At 41.6% G+C, this 19,125-nt stretch overlaps 1 protein-coding gene across 1 annotated transcript in view; it reads left to right on the forward strand.

Moving 5' to 3' along the window:
• LOC309363323 (dynein axonemal heavy chain 11-like) overlaps window positions 1-19,125 on the forward strand; it is a 216,175-nt gene that overhangs the window by 166,525 nt on the left and 30,525 nt on the right. Inside the window, exons 58-63 of the mRNA XM_081899478.1 lie at window positions 794-958; window positions 3,666-3,806; window positions 3,905-4,075; window positions 15,563-15,685; window positions 15,789-15,982; window positions 16,155-16,303. Of these exons, the coding sequence (XP_081755604.1) occupies window positions 794-958; window positions 3,666-3,806; window positions 3,905-4,075; window positions 15,563-15,685; window positions 15,789-15,982; window positions 16,155-16,303 (943 nt within the window). The remainder of the gene's footprint in view (window positions 1-793; window positions 959-3,665; window positions 3,807-3,904; window positions 4,076-15,562; window positions 15,686-15,788; window positions 15,983-16,154; window positions 16,304-19,125) is intronic.

Raw genomic sequence — 19,125 nt, forward strand, 5'->3', positions numbered from 1 at the left:
GTGTTCCAATATAAAAAGTGCTTCTTTTCAGTCAGCTTTCATTGCATTTTTTAAAAAAAATTATTGCTGTATTGATTTGCATCAATTGCTTGCTTGGATCACACTTGAAACATTTCCCCTACCAGGCAATGAAATTTTCTTTGTGAAATTAAAAAAGGGTTTGTCAACTTCCTTCTCCCATTCATGCAGAATTTTCTTATACAGTGGTACCTTGGTTTCAGAACAGCTTATTTTATGAACAACTTGGATTAAGAACGCTGCAAACCCGGAAGGAGGTGTTTTGGTTTGTGAACTTTGCCTTGGAATAAGAACATGTTGAGTGTGTTCCATTTGTAAATTGAGTCCTCTGCTGCTATGAGAAAGCACGCCTCGGTTTAAGAACGCCTCGGTTTAAGAACGCTTTGGTTTAAGAACGGGCTCCCGGAACGGATTAAGTTTGTAAACCAAGGTACCACTGTATTGGTGCCACCACAGAAGTAATTATTCTTAACAGCAAGCCATAAATCTGGATGCCCAGCTCATATTTATTGGGGTGGATATGGTAAAGTTTAGACCTGCTATTTTACTAATTTTTGTCTTGTTTTAAGTCTGCATAATAATATTCAGAATAAAGGTTACACTTTTACACATTTCACTTTTTTGTTATCAACCCATTGCTCAATTATTAAACCCTATAAATGGGGGATATAATAAAGTCTTGGGAAATCAGCAAGTTTTGAAGTTCAGCGATGCATACTTCCTATATTAATGGTGCTTGAATTATAGGTTTGCAACCTTACCATTTTCATTTCAGTCTGAACTCACAAAGCAGCAAAATTATTTTAAAATTGAGTTGAAAATGCTTGAAGATGAATTACTGACACGCCTTTCAGCAGCCGAGAGTAATTTCCTTGGGGATACCCTTTTGGTAGAGAGACTGGAAACAACAAAACACACAGCGGCAGAAATAGAAATTAAGGTAAAATGATCAATATGAAGTAATCACAGCCTACAACAACCATAGTCATGGAACAACGCAAAAGCAACTTTAAAATATATCTGTAAAGTCATTATAACATTTTCCCCCTCAACCTACTTACGCAATTCTTAATGTTTTCTTTTGGGATTTAATGAAAGTTGTAATCTGCCATAATTACATTTATATAATCTATAGCACAGAATGTATATACCACTGTGTTGTAAAATTCCTGTGCAAATTATACAGTGATCACTTACAAATGAGTAAGCTTTAGTCAGAGGGAAATATTTTACTGCATTCTAAACAAAAGCTATAAAACAAAGGGAATTTAGGCGAAGTGTCGACTCTTTCCATTCTTTTTTTTTACACTGCATTTATAACTTTCAGTTGGAAATCAAATGTACTTTGGGTTCCTTTGTTTATCAGAAATATTACCTGTTAGCACTATTTCTCAAGAGCCTAAGTTTTTTCCCCCCTCCAAGCTACAATTAAACTGAGACCATGCATTACAATAAAAAATAAAAAATAATGTTTGCTGTTGCTAGACAATAAACTTGGCATACTAAGTAGAAACGCAAGAGGTGGGGGGGGATAAAAGATTACAGTGGTACCTCGGGTTACATACACTTCAGGTTACATACACTTCAGGTTACAGACTCCGCTAACCCAGAAATAGTGCTTCAGGTTAAGAACTTTGCTTCAGGATGAGAACAGAAATCATGCTCCAGCGGCGTGGCAGCAGCAGGAGGCCCCATTAGCTAAAGTGGTGCTTCAGGTTAAGAACAGTTTCAGGTTAAGTACGGACCTCCGGAACGAATTAAGTACTTAAACCGAGGTACCACTGTATTGGAACCAAATGCAGGTGAAGAGAATGTCTTCAGTTTCTGGCTCTCATTAAAACTGTCAACACCAACAGCGATTGTGTGCCAACAAGGGCAGGGAAGACACTACAAAAGAGGGGCTGCAGGTGAACATGAAAGCAATAAAAGTGTGATTCTAGTACTATGGTTTGAAATTAATTTCAGTCATTCTGATGCACAATCAGTGAATATTTGGTGCTGTCATAAAACGTAAGAATAGCAGCATAGTTAAGAAACCACTGCATTTTTTTTAAAGTTGGCAACCACTTTGAATCGCATCTCTTTCTACCAGTGTCATGCAATTGCCAGTGTCATGGTAGAATAAATTTGACATACAAGTGGCAGTGTGTTATATCTAGAAATGGAATGTCCTATATACGGCTTTTATTAGGGTTGGGTGCTTGTGTAACAAGATATGGCTGCTCCCCTCTGCAGCCCTCTGCGTGCCCAAGGAATTTGCTTTTATGTAATTATGTGAGCAAAATAAATATTATAAGTCCAGCCTTGTACTTCCCTATCACCTCTAAGGATATAGTATCAGCTGGTCTAAACTGGAACTTGGGCCTCCTTGAATAATAATAATAATAATAATAATAATAATAATAATAATAATAATTATACCCTACCCATCTGACTGGGTTGCTTCCAACATATACAGAAACATAATAAAACATTAAACTTTAAAAAACTTCCCTAAAAAAGGCTGCCTTTAGATGTCTTCTAAAATTTGTATAGTCACTTATCTCCTTGGCTTGGGAGTTGCATAACTTCATACCTACCAGAATTTTTCTGATGAAAATAGGGACGTCCTATCATACCTTCCAACATTTATCTGATCGAAATAGGAACATCCTAAAGCAGCGGTTCTCAACCTGTGGGTCCCCAGATGTTGTTGGACTACAACTCCCATCATCCCTGAGCTCTGGCCTTGCTAGCTAGGGGTGATGGGAGTTGTAGTTCTGGGGACCCACAGGTTGCAAAAGGCTGTCTTAAAGAAAAGCGGGCTATTCTGAGATACAGTGGTACCTCGCAAGACGAATGCTTCGTAAGACGAAAAACTCGCAAGACGAAAGAGTTTTTCGTTTTTTGAGTTGCTTCGCAAGATGAATTTCCCTATGGGCTTGCTTTGCAAGACGAAAACGTCTTGCGAGTTTGTTTCCTTTTTCTTAAAACAGTTAATACCCAGGGAATCCGTGCTTCGCAAGACGAAAAAACTCGCAGAACGAAAAAACTCGCAGAACGAATTAATTTTGTCTTGCGAGGTACCACTGTAAAATCAGAAACTGGGATGGCTTCTCTAAATCCGGGACTGTCGCTGGAAAATTGGGATACTTAGAGGGTCTAACCTAGTCAGACTTACTACAAACTCCCTCCCTTCCCTTCCCTTCCCTTCCCTTCCCTTCCCTTCCCCTCCCCTCCCCTCCCTTCCCTGTCTTCTTCCTTCCCAACAGATTCTCATACAGAGGTTCTCTAGACACGTTTCTCCACGTGTCTTGCTCTCCCAAATAACTGCATTAATTCTTTGCTCATACCAAAATCCTTTACTTCCACTATGTTCTCTTCTACCTTGGACAGTACTCTGAAAAATAGTACTCTATTTCTCTTGTCTTCCAAACGCCACCAAATCAGTTGTTTTTAAGCTATAAGTTCAAAGGAGTGCAGTAGAAAATAATATCACTCATTGTTCTGAATTCTGGGGTGCCAGCTACACCCCTTGCCTTCATACTTGTTGTCCCCTACTCAGTACCGGCAAGTTCTGAAATTCATCGTATTAACTATCTGATGATTTGTAGGGTTTTGGGGTGGGTGTGTTTTTTTAACTACAACCAACTGGTTGTATGTTCCAGGTAATGGAAGCCAACATCAATGAAGTCAAGATCAACGAGGCCCGTGAGCATTACCGCCCAGTAGCAGCAAGAGCCTCGCTTCTCTACTTCCTCATGGATGAGCTGAAGAAAATCAATCCAATGTATCAGTTCTCACTCAAGGTTACTATTCAGGAAGAAATCAATATGTTGTTTTTTTGTGCCGCCGTTTTAATCTAGCATCACTATTGGCTTACAAGCTTGTCTGTCTCCCCTCACAGGCATTTAATGTCGTATTTCACAAAGCGGTGCAACGAGCAGAACCTTCCAACAATGTGAAAGAGAGGGTCAACAACCTGATCGACTGTGTAACCTACTCTACTTTTATTTATATCAGTCGCGGGCTATTTGAGAGAGACAAGCTTACTGTCACGGCCCAAGTAGCTTTCCAGGTAGGCTGGTTTTCTTAGGCAGCGTGCAGACAATAGAAGAAGTTAGAGCCACTGTCGTCCATGCTGAGATGGAGGGACGGACCTGTGGTCCTCTAAATGTTGTTGGCCTCCAAGTCCCATCAACCCAGCTAGCATGGATGGTGGTCATGGGTTTTGTAGTCCAGCTGCTTTTGGAGGGGCCCATTTCCCCATCCCTGGTGCACATGGCTATTTTGGAATGTATTTTCAATGTTTCAGGTGTCAACCTGATCCCAAGCCTTTTAAGAGTATAGGGCAGGGGTCAGCAGCCTTTTTCAGCCGTGGGCATTTTTAATAAAAGGACACATTATACTCATGTAAAATACACTGATTCCCGGACTGTCCACAGGCCGGATTGAGAAGGCGATTGGCCAGCCCCAGGGCCTTAGGTTGCCTACCCCTGGTGTGGGGTGTCTCATGGAGGTTACCCAGTACTGCTAGCCATATAGGGCAACAAATCTTCTATCTCCTTCACACCGGTGCATTGACTTACCTCAGTGTGGTGTAGTGGCTAAGAGCGGTAGACTGGTAATCTGGTGAGCCAGGTTCGCTTCCCCGCTCCTCCACATGCAGCTGCTGGGTGACCTTGGGCCAGTCACACTTCTCTGAAGTCTCTCAGCCCCACTCACCTCACAGAGTGTTTGTTGTGGGGGACGAAGGGAAAGGAGAATGTTAGCCGCTTTGAGACTCCTCAGGGTAGTGATAAAGCAGGATATCAAATCCAAACACTTCTTACCTTAACTAAGGTACCTGTCAGCATTTCTGCTTCTCACACACTTTGGACAGTAAAATCTTTTTGTGCTTAAGGCTGCTATTCAGGCTTATTTCTATCATGGGCCCTGGTCTCCTGACCAAAGTTTTTTTCCACAGCTTTTGGGGTGATCACCTTCACCATGCATGCAGAGGAGTCGTCCCCCCCCCCCCGATTGAGCTCACTAACAGTAAACAAACACATTTATGAGATTTAGGTGCACATCAGCATAGCTATACCTCACCGCCATGGGGCTCGCAGAATCAGAGTTATGCAACACAGAGAAGTTTTGCAAGTTAGCAAGTATAATGCCTCCTTCTTTTTGGCCATGCTGCATCTGCTATTGTTGTGCACTGAATAAATTTGGACCTGCTTTCCATATATATTTTTCTGTAGCACGGAGGCAGCTGATCCCAGCCCTTTTATTGCGTATTATTTATCTTTTGACCAGAGAGCTAGCTAATGCTCATAGATGCCTTAGATCATGCTATAATCTTTCCCCCTTCTATTATCTAATACTGAATATAAATCAAACACATGCCATGTTAAGGTTAGGAACAGATGGCACTTCTGTTACACGAAGAAGAAATGGGGGTGAAAGAGCAGGAAAGTTGGTGGGGAACCTTAAAAAAAAACTTCCCTTTTTAGCTTACCAGGATCTATTGTGTCACCCTCTTGTTATTACACTTAGCTGCAACTCTGTATTGTTATAGAAGAGATGTTACAAGCTGAAGAAAAAGATGCTGCCCTTAAAATCCTTTGCTGGGTTTTAGCAGGGTTTCTTTGCATCCCAACAAAACAGCAGGAAGTGTTAGAAAATGCCAGCAAGGTGAAGGGGCTTCCGGCTGCTGCGATCTCAGTGCAAGCAGGGTTCTCACCGGGAGGGAGAACTCGAGCTATTTTGAAGGATTGGGGGCAACTCTAGGGCGCGGAGACCCCCCAAAACTCTCTTGAAGGGTGTTCAGAGAGTCTAGTCCCCGGCACGGCCAGAGAAAGACCAAACCGGCTGCCAGGTAACCTCGGAAGAGGCGAAGAGCGTGGGAGGAGAGGTCTAGCGGTCAAGGGGGAGCCATTACTCACCTTCAGATAGCGAAGCCCTGAGCTTGCAGGGAGAGCAGTACGCTCTCAGAACAAATAACTCCGACTCTTGCAACTTTGTAATTAAGATAAAAAGAACAAGGAAGCCTCGGAGGGAGTAAAGAGAAACAAACGGAGTTTAGCTGATAGCCGAAATCAATTTAGACGCGGAAAGACGCCAGTGCGGGGAAAAGAGAAAGGGAGTCGCCTTAGCGGTTACGCTGTTTCCCTTTCTGTATTCCTCCCTCCAAACAAGCCGAATAGAAGGAAAAGTATGCTGGAGAGGAAGAGGGAAGAAAGGGGGCCAGAGACAAAGCATTAGGACTTGGCGTTTTTGGTGAACCGGAGGCTGTGAAGAGGAGAAGGGGTGTTTCTCTATCTTAGCGTCAGAATTCAGGAGAACGAAGCCGGAAGAGAAACCCCTGCCACCATTTGAGACTTTTTGTGCGTGAGTTTGTGAAAAGCAGAAAGAGGACAGTGATAATATCTATATTGGAGCTAATACGCATACTGTTCTCCATCTCTTTTCCCTTGGTTGGAGACTAGGGTTTTTGAACTTCTGGGAGCTCCTGGGAACACTTTGGGAATTGGCGTCAGTGCATATCGGTTTGACGGCCTCTTGTGTTAAAATGAAGTTGGTGTGATTTGAGACTGGCCTCCGCTCCCCCTGCCCTTTTCCTTTTCTCCCCTCCTTCTTCTACTCATCACCCCCTATTTTAATACCCCCCCCGTATATCTACTATGGAACATGGACTAGCCTGATTGGAGGCGGGACAAACCCCCGACATTGGAGCATTCCGCCTTGAAGGAAGAGGACTGTACAGTAAGAACTTGACATCGATTCTATATATATGGACTTCGATACTGACTTTTGGGGAAATACATATATAAAGAATTGGGAATTCTGAACAGTAACACTAAAGAAAGAAAGAGGGTATTACAAAAACGGACAAAGCGGGCGGTATAAAGGAAATCATCTGAAACAAACTCAGGGGGCGAGAAATTATCGGGGACAAGGGGAGATAAAAGTGTATAAGTATTTAAGATGTCACATACAGGGAAAAAAGGAACGAATGGCGGGACCCCTGGGGATAGGAGGGGCTCTAAGCAAGAGGTAGACTTTAAGTCAGATATTTTGAAGATGTTTACAGAGATCAAACAAAGCCAAGCCAATTGAGAATATAAATTAGAGCAAGTGGATAACAGGATCGGGAAAATGGATAAAAAAATGGATGAGACTGTTAACGAACTTAAGGGCCAAATAAAAGAAATATTTAGGAGAACGCAGCTTACAGAGGAAGGGTTAAAGAAGACAAGGGTAGAATTAAAGGATATTAAGAGGGATAAAGAAAGGATTAAAACTGAAATGATGGACTTAAATAAGGCTCAGGAAGAGATGAAGGACATTATTGCGATGAATGAACTGAGGCAGAGGGAGGTTAATCTGAAATTTAGAGCTGTGCCAGAGACCCAAAATGAAAATATTAAAGAGAGATTGACAATGGAGTTAGCAGAATGGATGGGTTTACCAGTGGAGGAAATGGCCAATAATATACAAAATGCATTCAGAATGCGCGTTAACACAACAAGAGGAAGGAAACTTATAGGTGATTGTCTGATTACATTCAAGGATAAAGAAATGAGAAATAGGATCCTTCAAAGGAATAGAGAAAAGAGGTTGAATATAGATGGGAATTATATAATTATTTTTAAAGATGTCCCGATCAGACTACTCAAACGAAGAGATTACTATAAATCCTTGGCGCAGGTACTGAGAAGAAATAAGATCGAATTTAGATGGGAATTCCCGGAAGGGATATCATTTGTATATAGAGGTAAGAGACACAAGTTGTCAAGTCAAGAAGAAACCGGGAAGTTCTTGAGGAAGTACAAGGAACTTAAAGTGGAGGTAAATGGAACGGGGGCTGGAGGAGATGAGGGGGCCCCATCAGGAGAGTCAGGAGAAGGGGATGAGGAGGAGGAAGGAGGAAGTAGATTGGGCGAAGAGGCAGAGGAGGAAGCGGAGGACTCAGGGAACCCTTAAAGGAAAAGAGAATTCGAATAAAACTCAGGCGAAAACTTAACTTCTGAAGTGAAAGTTAAGCATCATGGGATTAAAAATCTGGAACTGGAATATTAATGGGATGAACGATAAAAATAAGAGGAATAAAATTGAGCAATATTTGAAAAAGAAAAATTTGGACATTATCTGTCTACAGGAAACGCACGTTGCTAGAAGGCATAGGAAAGTGTTAATTAACAAAAGGTTGGGAAAGGAATTTGAATCCTCAGATAAGGTAAAGAAAAGAGGTGTGGTACTGTATGTTAAAAATAATTTAGAAGCCAAAACAATTTTTAAGGATGAAGAGGGGAGGATGATAGGGGTCAGTATTAACTGGCAAGGTGAAAAGCTGATGGTAGTGGGGCTATACGCCCCAAATGGTAGTAAAACGGAATTCTTTAAAAGATTAGAAGAGAAGTTGATGGAATTTGTGGATCAAAAAATAATTTTAATGGGGGATATGAACGGGGTTGTTTCACTAGAAATGGATAGACAAAGAGAAGGAACAAACAAAGAAGGAAAGTTACCAAAAACCTTCTTCTCCATGGTAGAAAATTGCAATCTGGTGGACATCTGGCGTCTCAGACACCCGCTTGACAAACAATTCACCTTTCATTCTGAGCCTAACCAATCGCTGTCGCGCATAGACCAGATATGGGTCTCAAAGGAACTGTGTCCAAGAGCTAAATTAATAGAAATAAGACCAAAAGTAATTTCAGATCACAGCCCAACAGAGCTGGAACTGGAAAGCCTAGAGACAAGAACCTTCAGATGGAGATTAAAAGACCACCTTTTAGATGATCAGAAAGTTGTGGAAAAGGCACAGAAAAAACTGATAGATTATTTTAAAGATAATGGTGATAAAGGAACAAAGGATAGCGTTGTCTGGGATGCGAGTAAGGCTGTAATAAGAGGGTTCTTTATCCAACAGAATGCAATCAAAAATAGGAATAGAGAGAAAAACAAAGAGGAAATTCTAAAACAGATAATGGTTAATGAACAAAAACTATCACAAAAACCAAATTGTCAAAAAACGAAGGAAAGAATTAAAATTCTACAAGCCCAGTTTGCTATAATAATAAATAGAGAGGTGGAGTGGAACATTAAAAAACTAAGGCAAAAAAATTTTGAATTTGCGAATAAATCAGGTAAATGGCTTGCCTGGCAAATAAAAAAAAGGAAGGAGCAAGGTGTAATTAATAAAATAACAGTGGAGGGAGTAGAAAGAACCGACCCCAAAGGAATTAAGAGCGAATTCCTCAGCTATTACAGGAATTTGTATAAAGATCAAGAGAAAGTTGGTTTAAGGAGGATAGAGAGATTCTTGAAGGATAAAAGGGTGCAAAAAATCTCAATAGAGGAAAAGCAACGTTTGAATACACCAATTGGAAATGAGGAAATAGAGGAGGCAATTAAAGATTTAAAGAGGGGTAAGGCACCAGGCCCTGACGGATTCACAGCCGGCTACTACAAAGAAATGAAATCTATTTTGGTGGGACCTCTAAAAACGATTATGAACAATATCTTAAAGAAAGGAGAAACCCCAGAGACCTGGAAAGAGGCATATATTACGTTTATCCCCAAACAGGATGCAGATCCAACCCAGGTTAAAAACTACAGACCAATTTCACTCCTGAACACAGATTATAAGATATTTGCAGGAATTCTGGCAAGAAGGCTGAAGATTTTGCTATCAGAAATTATTCACAGGGACCAGGCGGGATTCCTGCCAGGTCGGCAGATGAGAGATAACACAAGAAATATAATTAATATGCTAGAATACCTGTCTGTTAGGATTGACAAACAAGCTATAATGGTGTTTGTAGATGCCGAGAAGGCATTCGATAACGTGATATGGAACTTTATGTTGAAGAACTTAGAACACATGGATGTGGGTAACGATTTCTTTAATGGGGTAAAAGCAATATACACAGAGCAGAAGGCCAAATTGATCATAAACAATATGGTGACGGAGGAGATAAGGATACAGAAGGGAACAAGACAAGGATGTCCGCTTTCCCCATTACTATTTATAACTGTGTTAGAAGTCCTTATGAACTCAATAAGACAAAACGAGAATATAAAAGGAGTATCAGTAGGACAGAATGTTTATAAGACCAAAGCCTTCGCCGACGACTTAGTAATAATGACAGAAGAACCAGCAACGGCAATAGGGGAAATATTAAAGGAAATAGAACAATTTGGAGAAGTGGCAGGCTTTAAATTAAATAAGACAAAAACGAAAATGATAGGAAAAAACGTGGACCCAAAGATAATTGAAACAATCCAACAACAATCGCAGATAGAGATAGTCAAATACCTCGGCATCTGGTTAACACCCAAAAACATAGACTTATTCAAAAATAATTATGAGCCGATGTGGAAGGAAATAAAGAAAGATTTAGAGAAATGGGGAGGGCTAAAATTGTCACTCTGGGGAAGGATTAATGTAATTAAGATGAATGTCTTATCAAGGTTGATGTTTCTATTCCAGACCATCCCTATAATCAAAGGGAGTCGAATCTTTAAGGAATGGCAAAGGATAGTCTCAAGATTCATATGGCAGGGCAAAAAACCCAGAATTCAGTTCAAATTACTGACAGACGTAAAGGAAAGAGGGGGCTTTGCCCTGCCGGATCTGAAACTGTACTATGAGGCATCATGCCTATGTTGGATAAAAGAATGGGTAAAATTGGTGAATACGGAGCTGCTCGACTTAGAGGGCTTCGATAATAGATTCGGCTGGCACGCGTATTTATGGAAGAACAAAAGGAAAGTACACAAGGGGTTTGCAAATCACATTTTTAGAGGGCCGCTTATCGAAGTTTGGGAAAGATATCAAAATTTGTTAGAGCCGAAAACACCACATTGGCTTTCACCTCTCGAAGTAATGAGTATAAAAACCATTAATATGAGAAGCAATTGGGCAACTTATGATCAGCTACTAACTAAGGTTGAAGGGAAATGGAAGCTAAAACCGTATGAGCAAACAAAGGAATATGTTTACGATTGGCTACATCACCATCAGGTGAATCAGATGTTTAGTAAAGATATCAAAGAAAGAGGTTATGCAGATAAAGACTCAAAATTCCAGACAGAAATAATAAATAATAAAGTGAAAATTATATCTAAGATATATAGGATGTTGTTGGACTGGAATTTAGGCGATGAGGAAGTCAAATCGGTGATGATCCATTGGTCAAGGGATATAGGTCATAGTATACAGTTTGAGGATTGGGAGAAACTTTGGAAGGAGGGGTTAAACTCTACGGCGTGTACTTTGATAAGGGAAAACGTCATGAAGATGTTTTATAGGTGGTACTTGACACCCATGAAATTATCAAAAATGTATAAGGTGGATAATAAGTGCTGGAGATGCAAAGACATAGAGGGCTCCTTCTACCATATGTGGTGGGAGTGCAGAAGGGTGAAACAATTTTGGGACACACACACTGAATTGAAGAAGATATTAAAGTACACGTTCATAAAGAAACCAGAAATCTTTCTTCTAGGGATATTAGGACAAGAGATAAAAAAGGAAGATCGCAGATTGGTATACTATGCGGTTACGGCAGCAAGGGTGGTATTAGCCCAGAAGTGGAAACTACGGGAAACCCCAACGGTGGAGGAGTGGAGATCTAAGTTGTCGGATTACGCAGAGTTGGATAGATTAACAGGAAAAGTTAGATACATAAGAGACCAAGTGTTCACCAAAGATTGGGAAAAGTATGTAGATTATCTGGAATGTATTAGCGAAGGGCAAATAACGCTAAAGGGATTTAGAGACGCACTGTGAAAGACTAAGAGTTATTGTGCAAAGCAAATAGGAATTAGGAATCGGTATAATGACAATATAAGTAATGAAACGTGTAATTTTATTTATTGCTTCGAATGATTTATGGACAGGCTGAAGGAAGTCCCGTAAGAGACGACTATGTTATATGGATGATATGGAAATGATAATTGCTGTTTATTATTTTTAATTTTTTTCTTCTGTGTATTTTTTTTTTTTTTTGTATTTGTGTGTTACCTTGTGTTCTTTTTGGAAATAACTAATAAAAAAGAATGAGAAAAAAAAAAGAAAATGCCAGCAAGGTATCACAGTCAAAGTCCTCCCCACTTCCTCAGATAGATTTAACTGCAGTCCTATAATGACATGGGTGCCTTCCTTTAATAATAATAATAATTTAAACACGCTTATCTGTGCGCCTGGGATAATAAAGCTGTCTCGAGAGAGTCCCTTTAGAACCCTGAGATTAACGCTAGAAAGGAGCTTTTGCTGAAATTCCTTCAAGGCCACTCAAATATTCAGTGTTTACTGCTCACAAAATATTTGCTGTTTATGTCCCATTCTTTCTCTCCAGCTTTCCCTCTCCCCTCAAAACATTTTAAAGGAAACGACTGGTGTTGTTTTTTTAAAGAAACAGCAATTCCCTCATCCATGCTCAGTGTACACCTTCTGTACTGGCCACCACAGCCCTTCCCGCAAATGGCTTGTGTCATGATAGATTTGAATTCGGAGATGAAAGCAACAGTACTCTGAATAGTCTAATTTGTTTGAAGGAAATAAAGCTCTTGTAAGGCATTCCCAAGAGTGTCCTCCTCCCTGCGACTGTTTTTTCCCCTCCTCTTCTTTTTCTTTTTTGAAGCAGTGTGTAATCTGGTGCATTTCAAAAGCGAAGCATCTCCTATTCAGAAGTAGCTGCAGAAGTCTTGCTTGCTTTTCCCGGGAACAATAAAATTCATCATAAATGCCCCTGTGCCCCTTTCATGTCCCCATTCCATTTGTTTCAAAGGGCAGCTGCACTCAGCAGCCAATCACCGCGTTCCGTTCATTTTCCATTTTGATTGCTGGCATTTGTGCAGCTACTTTGCCTCTCCTCAACACGTTCCAAAAGTACGTTGCAAATGTTGATGCAGAAATGATGTTGCCCTTTCATGGACCACTTTTTGAAAATGAACAAACCACCGAAGAGCATTTAGGAGGCTGGTCTTGCTTTGTAATAATGGAGAGTTGCCACCACCAGAAACTTTTGCTTGCTTTGAATAATTCTTCAAAATGCTGCAGTCAGAAAAAGAAAAGAAAGTTCTTGAACATGACTGGACCTGAGCTATAAATACAGAAGATAAAGCGAGAAAGCACCAATGCAAACTTAGAAGAAACCTCTAAATGATTAGAGAGCATTGGAGACCTCTAGATGCATGATATCATCATCATCATTATTATTATTTTCAAATTGGATCATCCTTGGCACTGTAAAGACAAAACACTCCATGCTCTGTAGCTCCCCAGATACTCTCAAATCGCATTGCAAAAGAAGATTTAGATGGTGTAGGGCACAAAATATATTTTGTGGTAACACTGAAGAAGATTTTATTTGAAATATATGGGGCCTAATGAATAATATTCTCCACACCTAGAGCTTTGCTGAGCTATAATAATACCTTTATTGTCATTGTACAACCTGTCTTTCTGTCCTTTTTATAGTACCCCAAAGCGTCACATTGGCTTTAGCCAGTGAGGTCCAATAAGAAAGGCTCTTTTTCTTGACAGATGCCTTACCTACATTCCAGCATATTTACAAGGATGCTCCATCATCCCTTCTTCTGTACTCTCAATGCAATGCATCAGTCTATAACAGGCATAGGCAAACTCGTCCCTCCAGATGTTTTGAGACTACAATTCCCATCATCCCTGACCACTGGTCCTGTTAGCTAGGGATGATGGGAATTGTAGTCCCAAAACATCTGGAGGGCCGAGTTTGCCTATGCCTGGTCTATAATGTGGCCACACTAGGAAGACTGGGTTCTGCTCCTCTCACTGTATCGCAAGGATGATATTGCCGAATGGGAAAATGCAAGCAAAATTATCACGGGTCTGGAAAAACTCCCCTGTGAGGAAGGCTCGGAACAAGTGGGACTTTCCAATTTAGGGGGGGATGTTAATTTGTAAAATTATGCATTATGTAGAGAAAGTAGGCAAAAGGATGTTTTTCTCCTGCTTTTTCTCGGGATACTAGAACTCAGGATTATCCAATGAATCTGAATGTTGGGAGATTGCGGATGGATGAAAGGAGGCGTTTCTTCACCCAATGCATAGTTAGACTATGGTGTTCACTCCCACAAGATGTAGGAATGTGGTAATAATGGGTAGTACAAGTGGGGAGAGTGCTGGGCGCTAATTACCGTATTTTTTGCTCTATAAGACTCACTTTTTCCCTCCTAAAAAGTAAGGGGAAATGTGTGTGCGTCTTATGGAGTGAATGCAGGCTGCGCAGCTATCCCAGAAGCCAGAACAGCAGGAGGGATTGCTGCTTTCACTGCGCAGCGATCCCTCTTGCTGTTCTGGCTTCTGAAATTCAGAATATTTTTTTCCTGTTTTCCTCCTCCAAAAACTAGGTGCGTCTTGTGGTCTGGTGTATCTTATAGAGCGAAAAATATGGTATGTCCTGCTTTTTATGGGCTTCCCATTGACATCTGGCTAGCCACTGTGAAAACAGTAGGCTGGACTAGATTAACCTTGGCCTGATCCTGCAGAGTTCTTTTTAAATTCTTAACCCGTAGGCTTATGAGTCAACACTATCCCCTCACCTATCTTCTCATAAATTCCTTACATCACCTGATCTTTAAAGTAACCCTTTGCCCGAACGATAATACAATCCTGCTTTACCTCTGTTTTCTGTTCCATCCTCTGAGGATCATGCTAGGAATCAGTCACGTCTTTAGCTCTTGCAAGACTGGTATTTTTAAAAATAAATGACCAAGGGTGGGGAAAAACCAAGGTGTTATGTACTGAGTTGAATAGGAGCGAAAAGGCAGCAGTCTGATTGGTCCTAGAACAATAGGATTCAGAATGCAGCAGTCTGATTGGTCCTAGAACAATAGGGTCCAGAATGCAGCAGTCTGATTGGTCCACAGGAGCCACCCAATCCAGCTCCAGGTGGAAGGGAATCCACAACCTGATTGGGCTACAGGAGAATCCCGGAATTAGCCAATCACGTGGGGCCCATTGTGTAAATAATGTATATAAAGCAGACATTCTGGGGGAACTTCCATTCCTCCTCACCACTATGAGCTGAATAAAGAGCATTAAATCCACTCTTGACTCCGAGTATATTTCACAGACTGAGGCCATGGGGTGGGGTGGGGTAGTACCTTTAACCCTTTGTTCCCACTGTGGCAGAATCGGAATCCCCCTGCAGCAAGTGCCTGTTATTTGTAGTGGAAGGAAAGTTCCCATAGGCTTGGGCAGATTCCCATTGGGACCACAGCAGGGACAAAGGATTAATGTTTTCTCCTTTCCTCCATGCTAGCCTTCCCATTGTACATCAGCTATTCATTAAAAAAAATCAGCCACTCAAGGGCTAAAGATGTGAATAATGTTGTATCCGAGGCCAATTTTATATGGTACTTTGCCTAGCATGGAAACAATTAAGCAACATAGAATATAGTACGTAGCACACTTCTGAGATGTTTGGAGATACTTGAGAAGCTTCACGTCCATTTTAAACTGGCCTCCCCCCATGTTTTCTCTGACTTTAAAAAAAAACCCAAAACTTTTCTCATTATTTGTTTTTAGCTCTTGCTTATGAATAAGGAGATTGATGCCCGTGACCTAGATTTCCTTCTGAGATTTAATATTGACCACAGTTATAGCAGCCCTTTGGATTTCCTCTCCAATTCCACCTGGAGCGCAATTAAGGTGCAGTATGCATGCAACTCGAAATATTTTGCATATTTTGAAGGGTGGGAGAGCTTTGCCAGTGTTTTTACAAAAACACTCAATGCCTTTGGCTCTCATTTAGACAATGAGCTTCATGGATGAATTTCGTGGCTTGGATAAAGACATAGAAGGATCTCCAAAACGATGGAAAAAAGTGGTGGAGTCAGAATGTCCCGAGAAAGAGAAGTTTCCACAAGAATGGAAGACCAAAAGTTCCCTCCAGAAACTGATTATGATGAGAGCCTTGAGGCCAGATCGGATGACTTACGCTGTCAGGTTAGATTATGTATACTAACTGTTAGAATGCATTAGGAGCAGATCTGTGGGCTGGGCTTGATTTTGAGCAAGGCATGATGAAATGCTGTGCTGTTGAGAGAATGTCTTTCTTTATAGCTTGGAAATGCTATTTTCCCCCCAAGGCATGATTAGCTGCAACTCCTCATTGCAGGAACTTCATTGAGGAGAAACTTGGGAGCAAATATGTGGAGGGACGTAAGACTGACTTTGCAAAATTGTTTCAAGAGAGCGGGCCTGCTCTGCCAATAATTTTCATTTTATCTCCCGGAGTTGACCCCCTGAAAGATGTGGAATCTTTAGGTAAGGCTGTTTATTTTCATTTGTTAAGCGAACATCTTTATTACTGTGTGAGAACTTGGGACTACTGGCTCTGTTACAGCAGCACCACAGAAAAGCAAACTTTCATAACAGTGTAGGAACATAGGAAGTTGCCTTGCACTGAGTCCGACCGCTGAGTCCATCTAGTTCAGCATTGTCCTCGTTGGCTAGCACTCCAGGGTTTCAAGCAAGAACTGTTTTCTAGCCTTACCTAGAGACGGCGGGTACCAAACTGAGACTTTCTGCATTTACCCCAACACTAGCTATGTGCCACTACTGCTGCCTCCACCACTCCTGCAATGGTTTTATGGAGTGGGGGATACATTTACTGGGACAGAGCCATGGCCAGTCCCAGCTCTCTGGGATCTCAAATCCCCACTTGTCCATGAAGCTCACTGGGTGACCTTGGCCCAGGCACCATCTCTTAGCCTAACCTACCTTAGCCACACCTAGCCAGTGTGGTGTAGTGGTTAAGAGCGGTAGTCTCATAATCTGGGGAACCAGGTTCGCGTCTCCGCTCCTCCACATGCAGCTGCTGGGTGACCTTGGGCCAGTCACACTTCTTTGAAGTCTCTCAGCCCCACTCACCTTACAGTGTGTTTGTTGTGGGGGAGGAAGGGAAAGGAGAATTTTAGCCACTTTGAGACTCCTTCGGGTAGTGATAAAGCGGGATATCAAATCCGAAATAGTGAGGAGAACCATGTTGCTCCACCAGGCATGTCGCCTTGCCTCTGCCATTGACGGAGCCGGTGCCGCTCAATTTATGTGAACAGGTTCTGCAGTGCGCACACATGCTGTGCTCACATTGCCACAGAATATTGAGAAGCCCTGGCCCCTTCCTTGAAAATTTGGGGGACCCTTGACCCCCAGGTGGCATCCAGCCCACACCTCAAAAATCCCCCCCATGGCACCCCGTGCACCACCCTAAGCTTCTTGGAAGATAAAGGTGGCATGTCAATGTAACTGATAAATAAAATAAATAATAATATTTGGGGGAAATTGCCTTGCAATAAGCTGTGTGTTGTTAGGCAAAATTGCATGCAGACATGTACGTAAGGATAAATGTGCACTAAACGGCACTTGAGGACTAAAAAAAAAATCTTGCCAGCCGGGGTTGAGAATGTGAAGAACTGAATATTGGAGAAATGAGAGAAAAAGAAATGGTCAGATTCTCCCATCTCGATGGAAAGCTGATTTGGGTGTAAAGTATCAGATTCAGACTGGAGGGGGATATGGAGGGGAGCATCTTTCAAGGAGCTATCACCATCAATAAGGGCAGGCGAAGGCAAACTCGGCCCTCCAGATGTTTTGGGACTACAACTCCCATCATCCCTAGCTAACAGGACCAGTGGTCAGGGATGATGGGAGTTGTAGTCCCAAAACACCTGGAGGGCTGAGTTTGCCTATGCCTGAATAAGGGTGACAGCACTGCTGCTATGTAATGAAATTTTGAGACCTGATCTTTCTTTTTTTTAAGTATAGTTCTGAAAAAAAAACCCTTCTTATCCATCCATATGGGTGTCAAGGTATTGCAGCAGAAATTGATGATAATCCTCCTGGCAGCTAGCATGAAGATATCCTGTGGCTGGAAGGCATCCTAAAAGCTGTCTTTGCAAAGCGGTCAGCCTTGCCTTCATCATCTGGCACTGGCTGCATTTGAAGCTGCATGGTTTCCATTTATATCTTTTAGAAGCTCTGGTGCTAATTGTAATAGGCCACCATCTGATCATAACTCGTTCTGCAAGGATGCAGTACCATAGCAAAGATTTGTACCGGCATAAACCTGATGTCTTGTCAGTGCTGGTTTGCACTTTCAAAGGTGCACAAGTTATGTCTTTATGCCAATCACCTACAGAATGCAAATGCTGTATTTGTTGTGGGTAGTGTTTATGGTTTCTATTTTAACATTTATTTGTATTTTTTTTAAAAGCACATTAAAATATTTGATGTTTGCACTAAATTTGCTTTCCTTTACCTATAATGCAGTTTTGTACAGACATAATGCCTTCCTTGATTTTAGTTTTGCATAATTCAGGCACTTACCTTACTGTACCGGCGACCACAATGGGGCTTACTTCTAAGGAGGCATGTATAGGATTGCAATGTTAGATATACGTCAATATTTAAATTTGCCATGCAGAAAGTATACGTTTGGCCTTGTACATTAACACCATTTATTTCCATGGTTTTCACTGTGCACACAGTCATCTTGTATCCATAGGAGCATGCCCTCACTTCAGTGTGTTGGAGAAGGCAACACATATGTACTTTTAAAAATCCTTATGAAGTCCAAGGAGTTGTCTTATGCTACTAAGGCAGACCATTGGTCTGTTGAAGTATTATCTACTTCAGAGATTTCTGGGCTCCAGCCACCATGACCAATGATCAAGCATAATGGGGAGTTGTATTCCAATGGTCTCTGAAGGGCATCAGGAGGTTTACTCAGGCCACAACCCTCTACAGTCTGAGAGGAACCAGGGACTGAACCTCGGACCTTTTTGCATGTAAATCACTAAACTATGGACCCTGCTCTTTCTCAAAGTGATATCTGAAGGCGTTTCTCCGTCCCCATCGTTCAGTCCGGACACTGAGGTCCAACTCTGAGGGCCTTCAAGTGGTTCCCTCCCTGCGAGAAGTGAGGTTACAGGGAACCAGGCAGAGGGCCTTCTCGGTAGTGGCGTCCACCTGTGAACTGGCCGCCAATCAGATGTCAAACTGATAAACAACTATTTGACTTTTAGAAGACATCTGAAGGCAGCCATCAGTTCAGGGAAGTTTTTAATGCTTGATGTTTTATTGAGTTT

The sequence above is a fragment of the Podarcis melisellensis genome (genome assembly GCF_964234715.1).
Source record: "Podarcis melisellensis genome assembly, chromosome: 1".
Lineage (NCBI taxonomy): Eukaryota > Metazoa > Chordata > Lepidosauria > Squamata > Lacertidae > Podarcis > Podarcis melisellensis.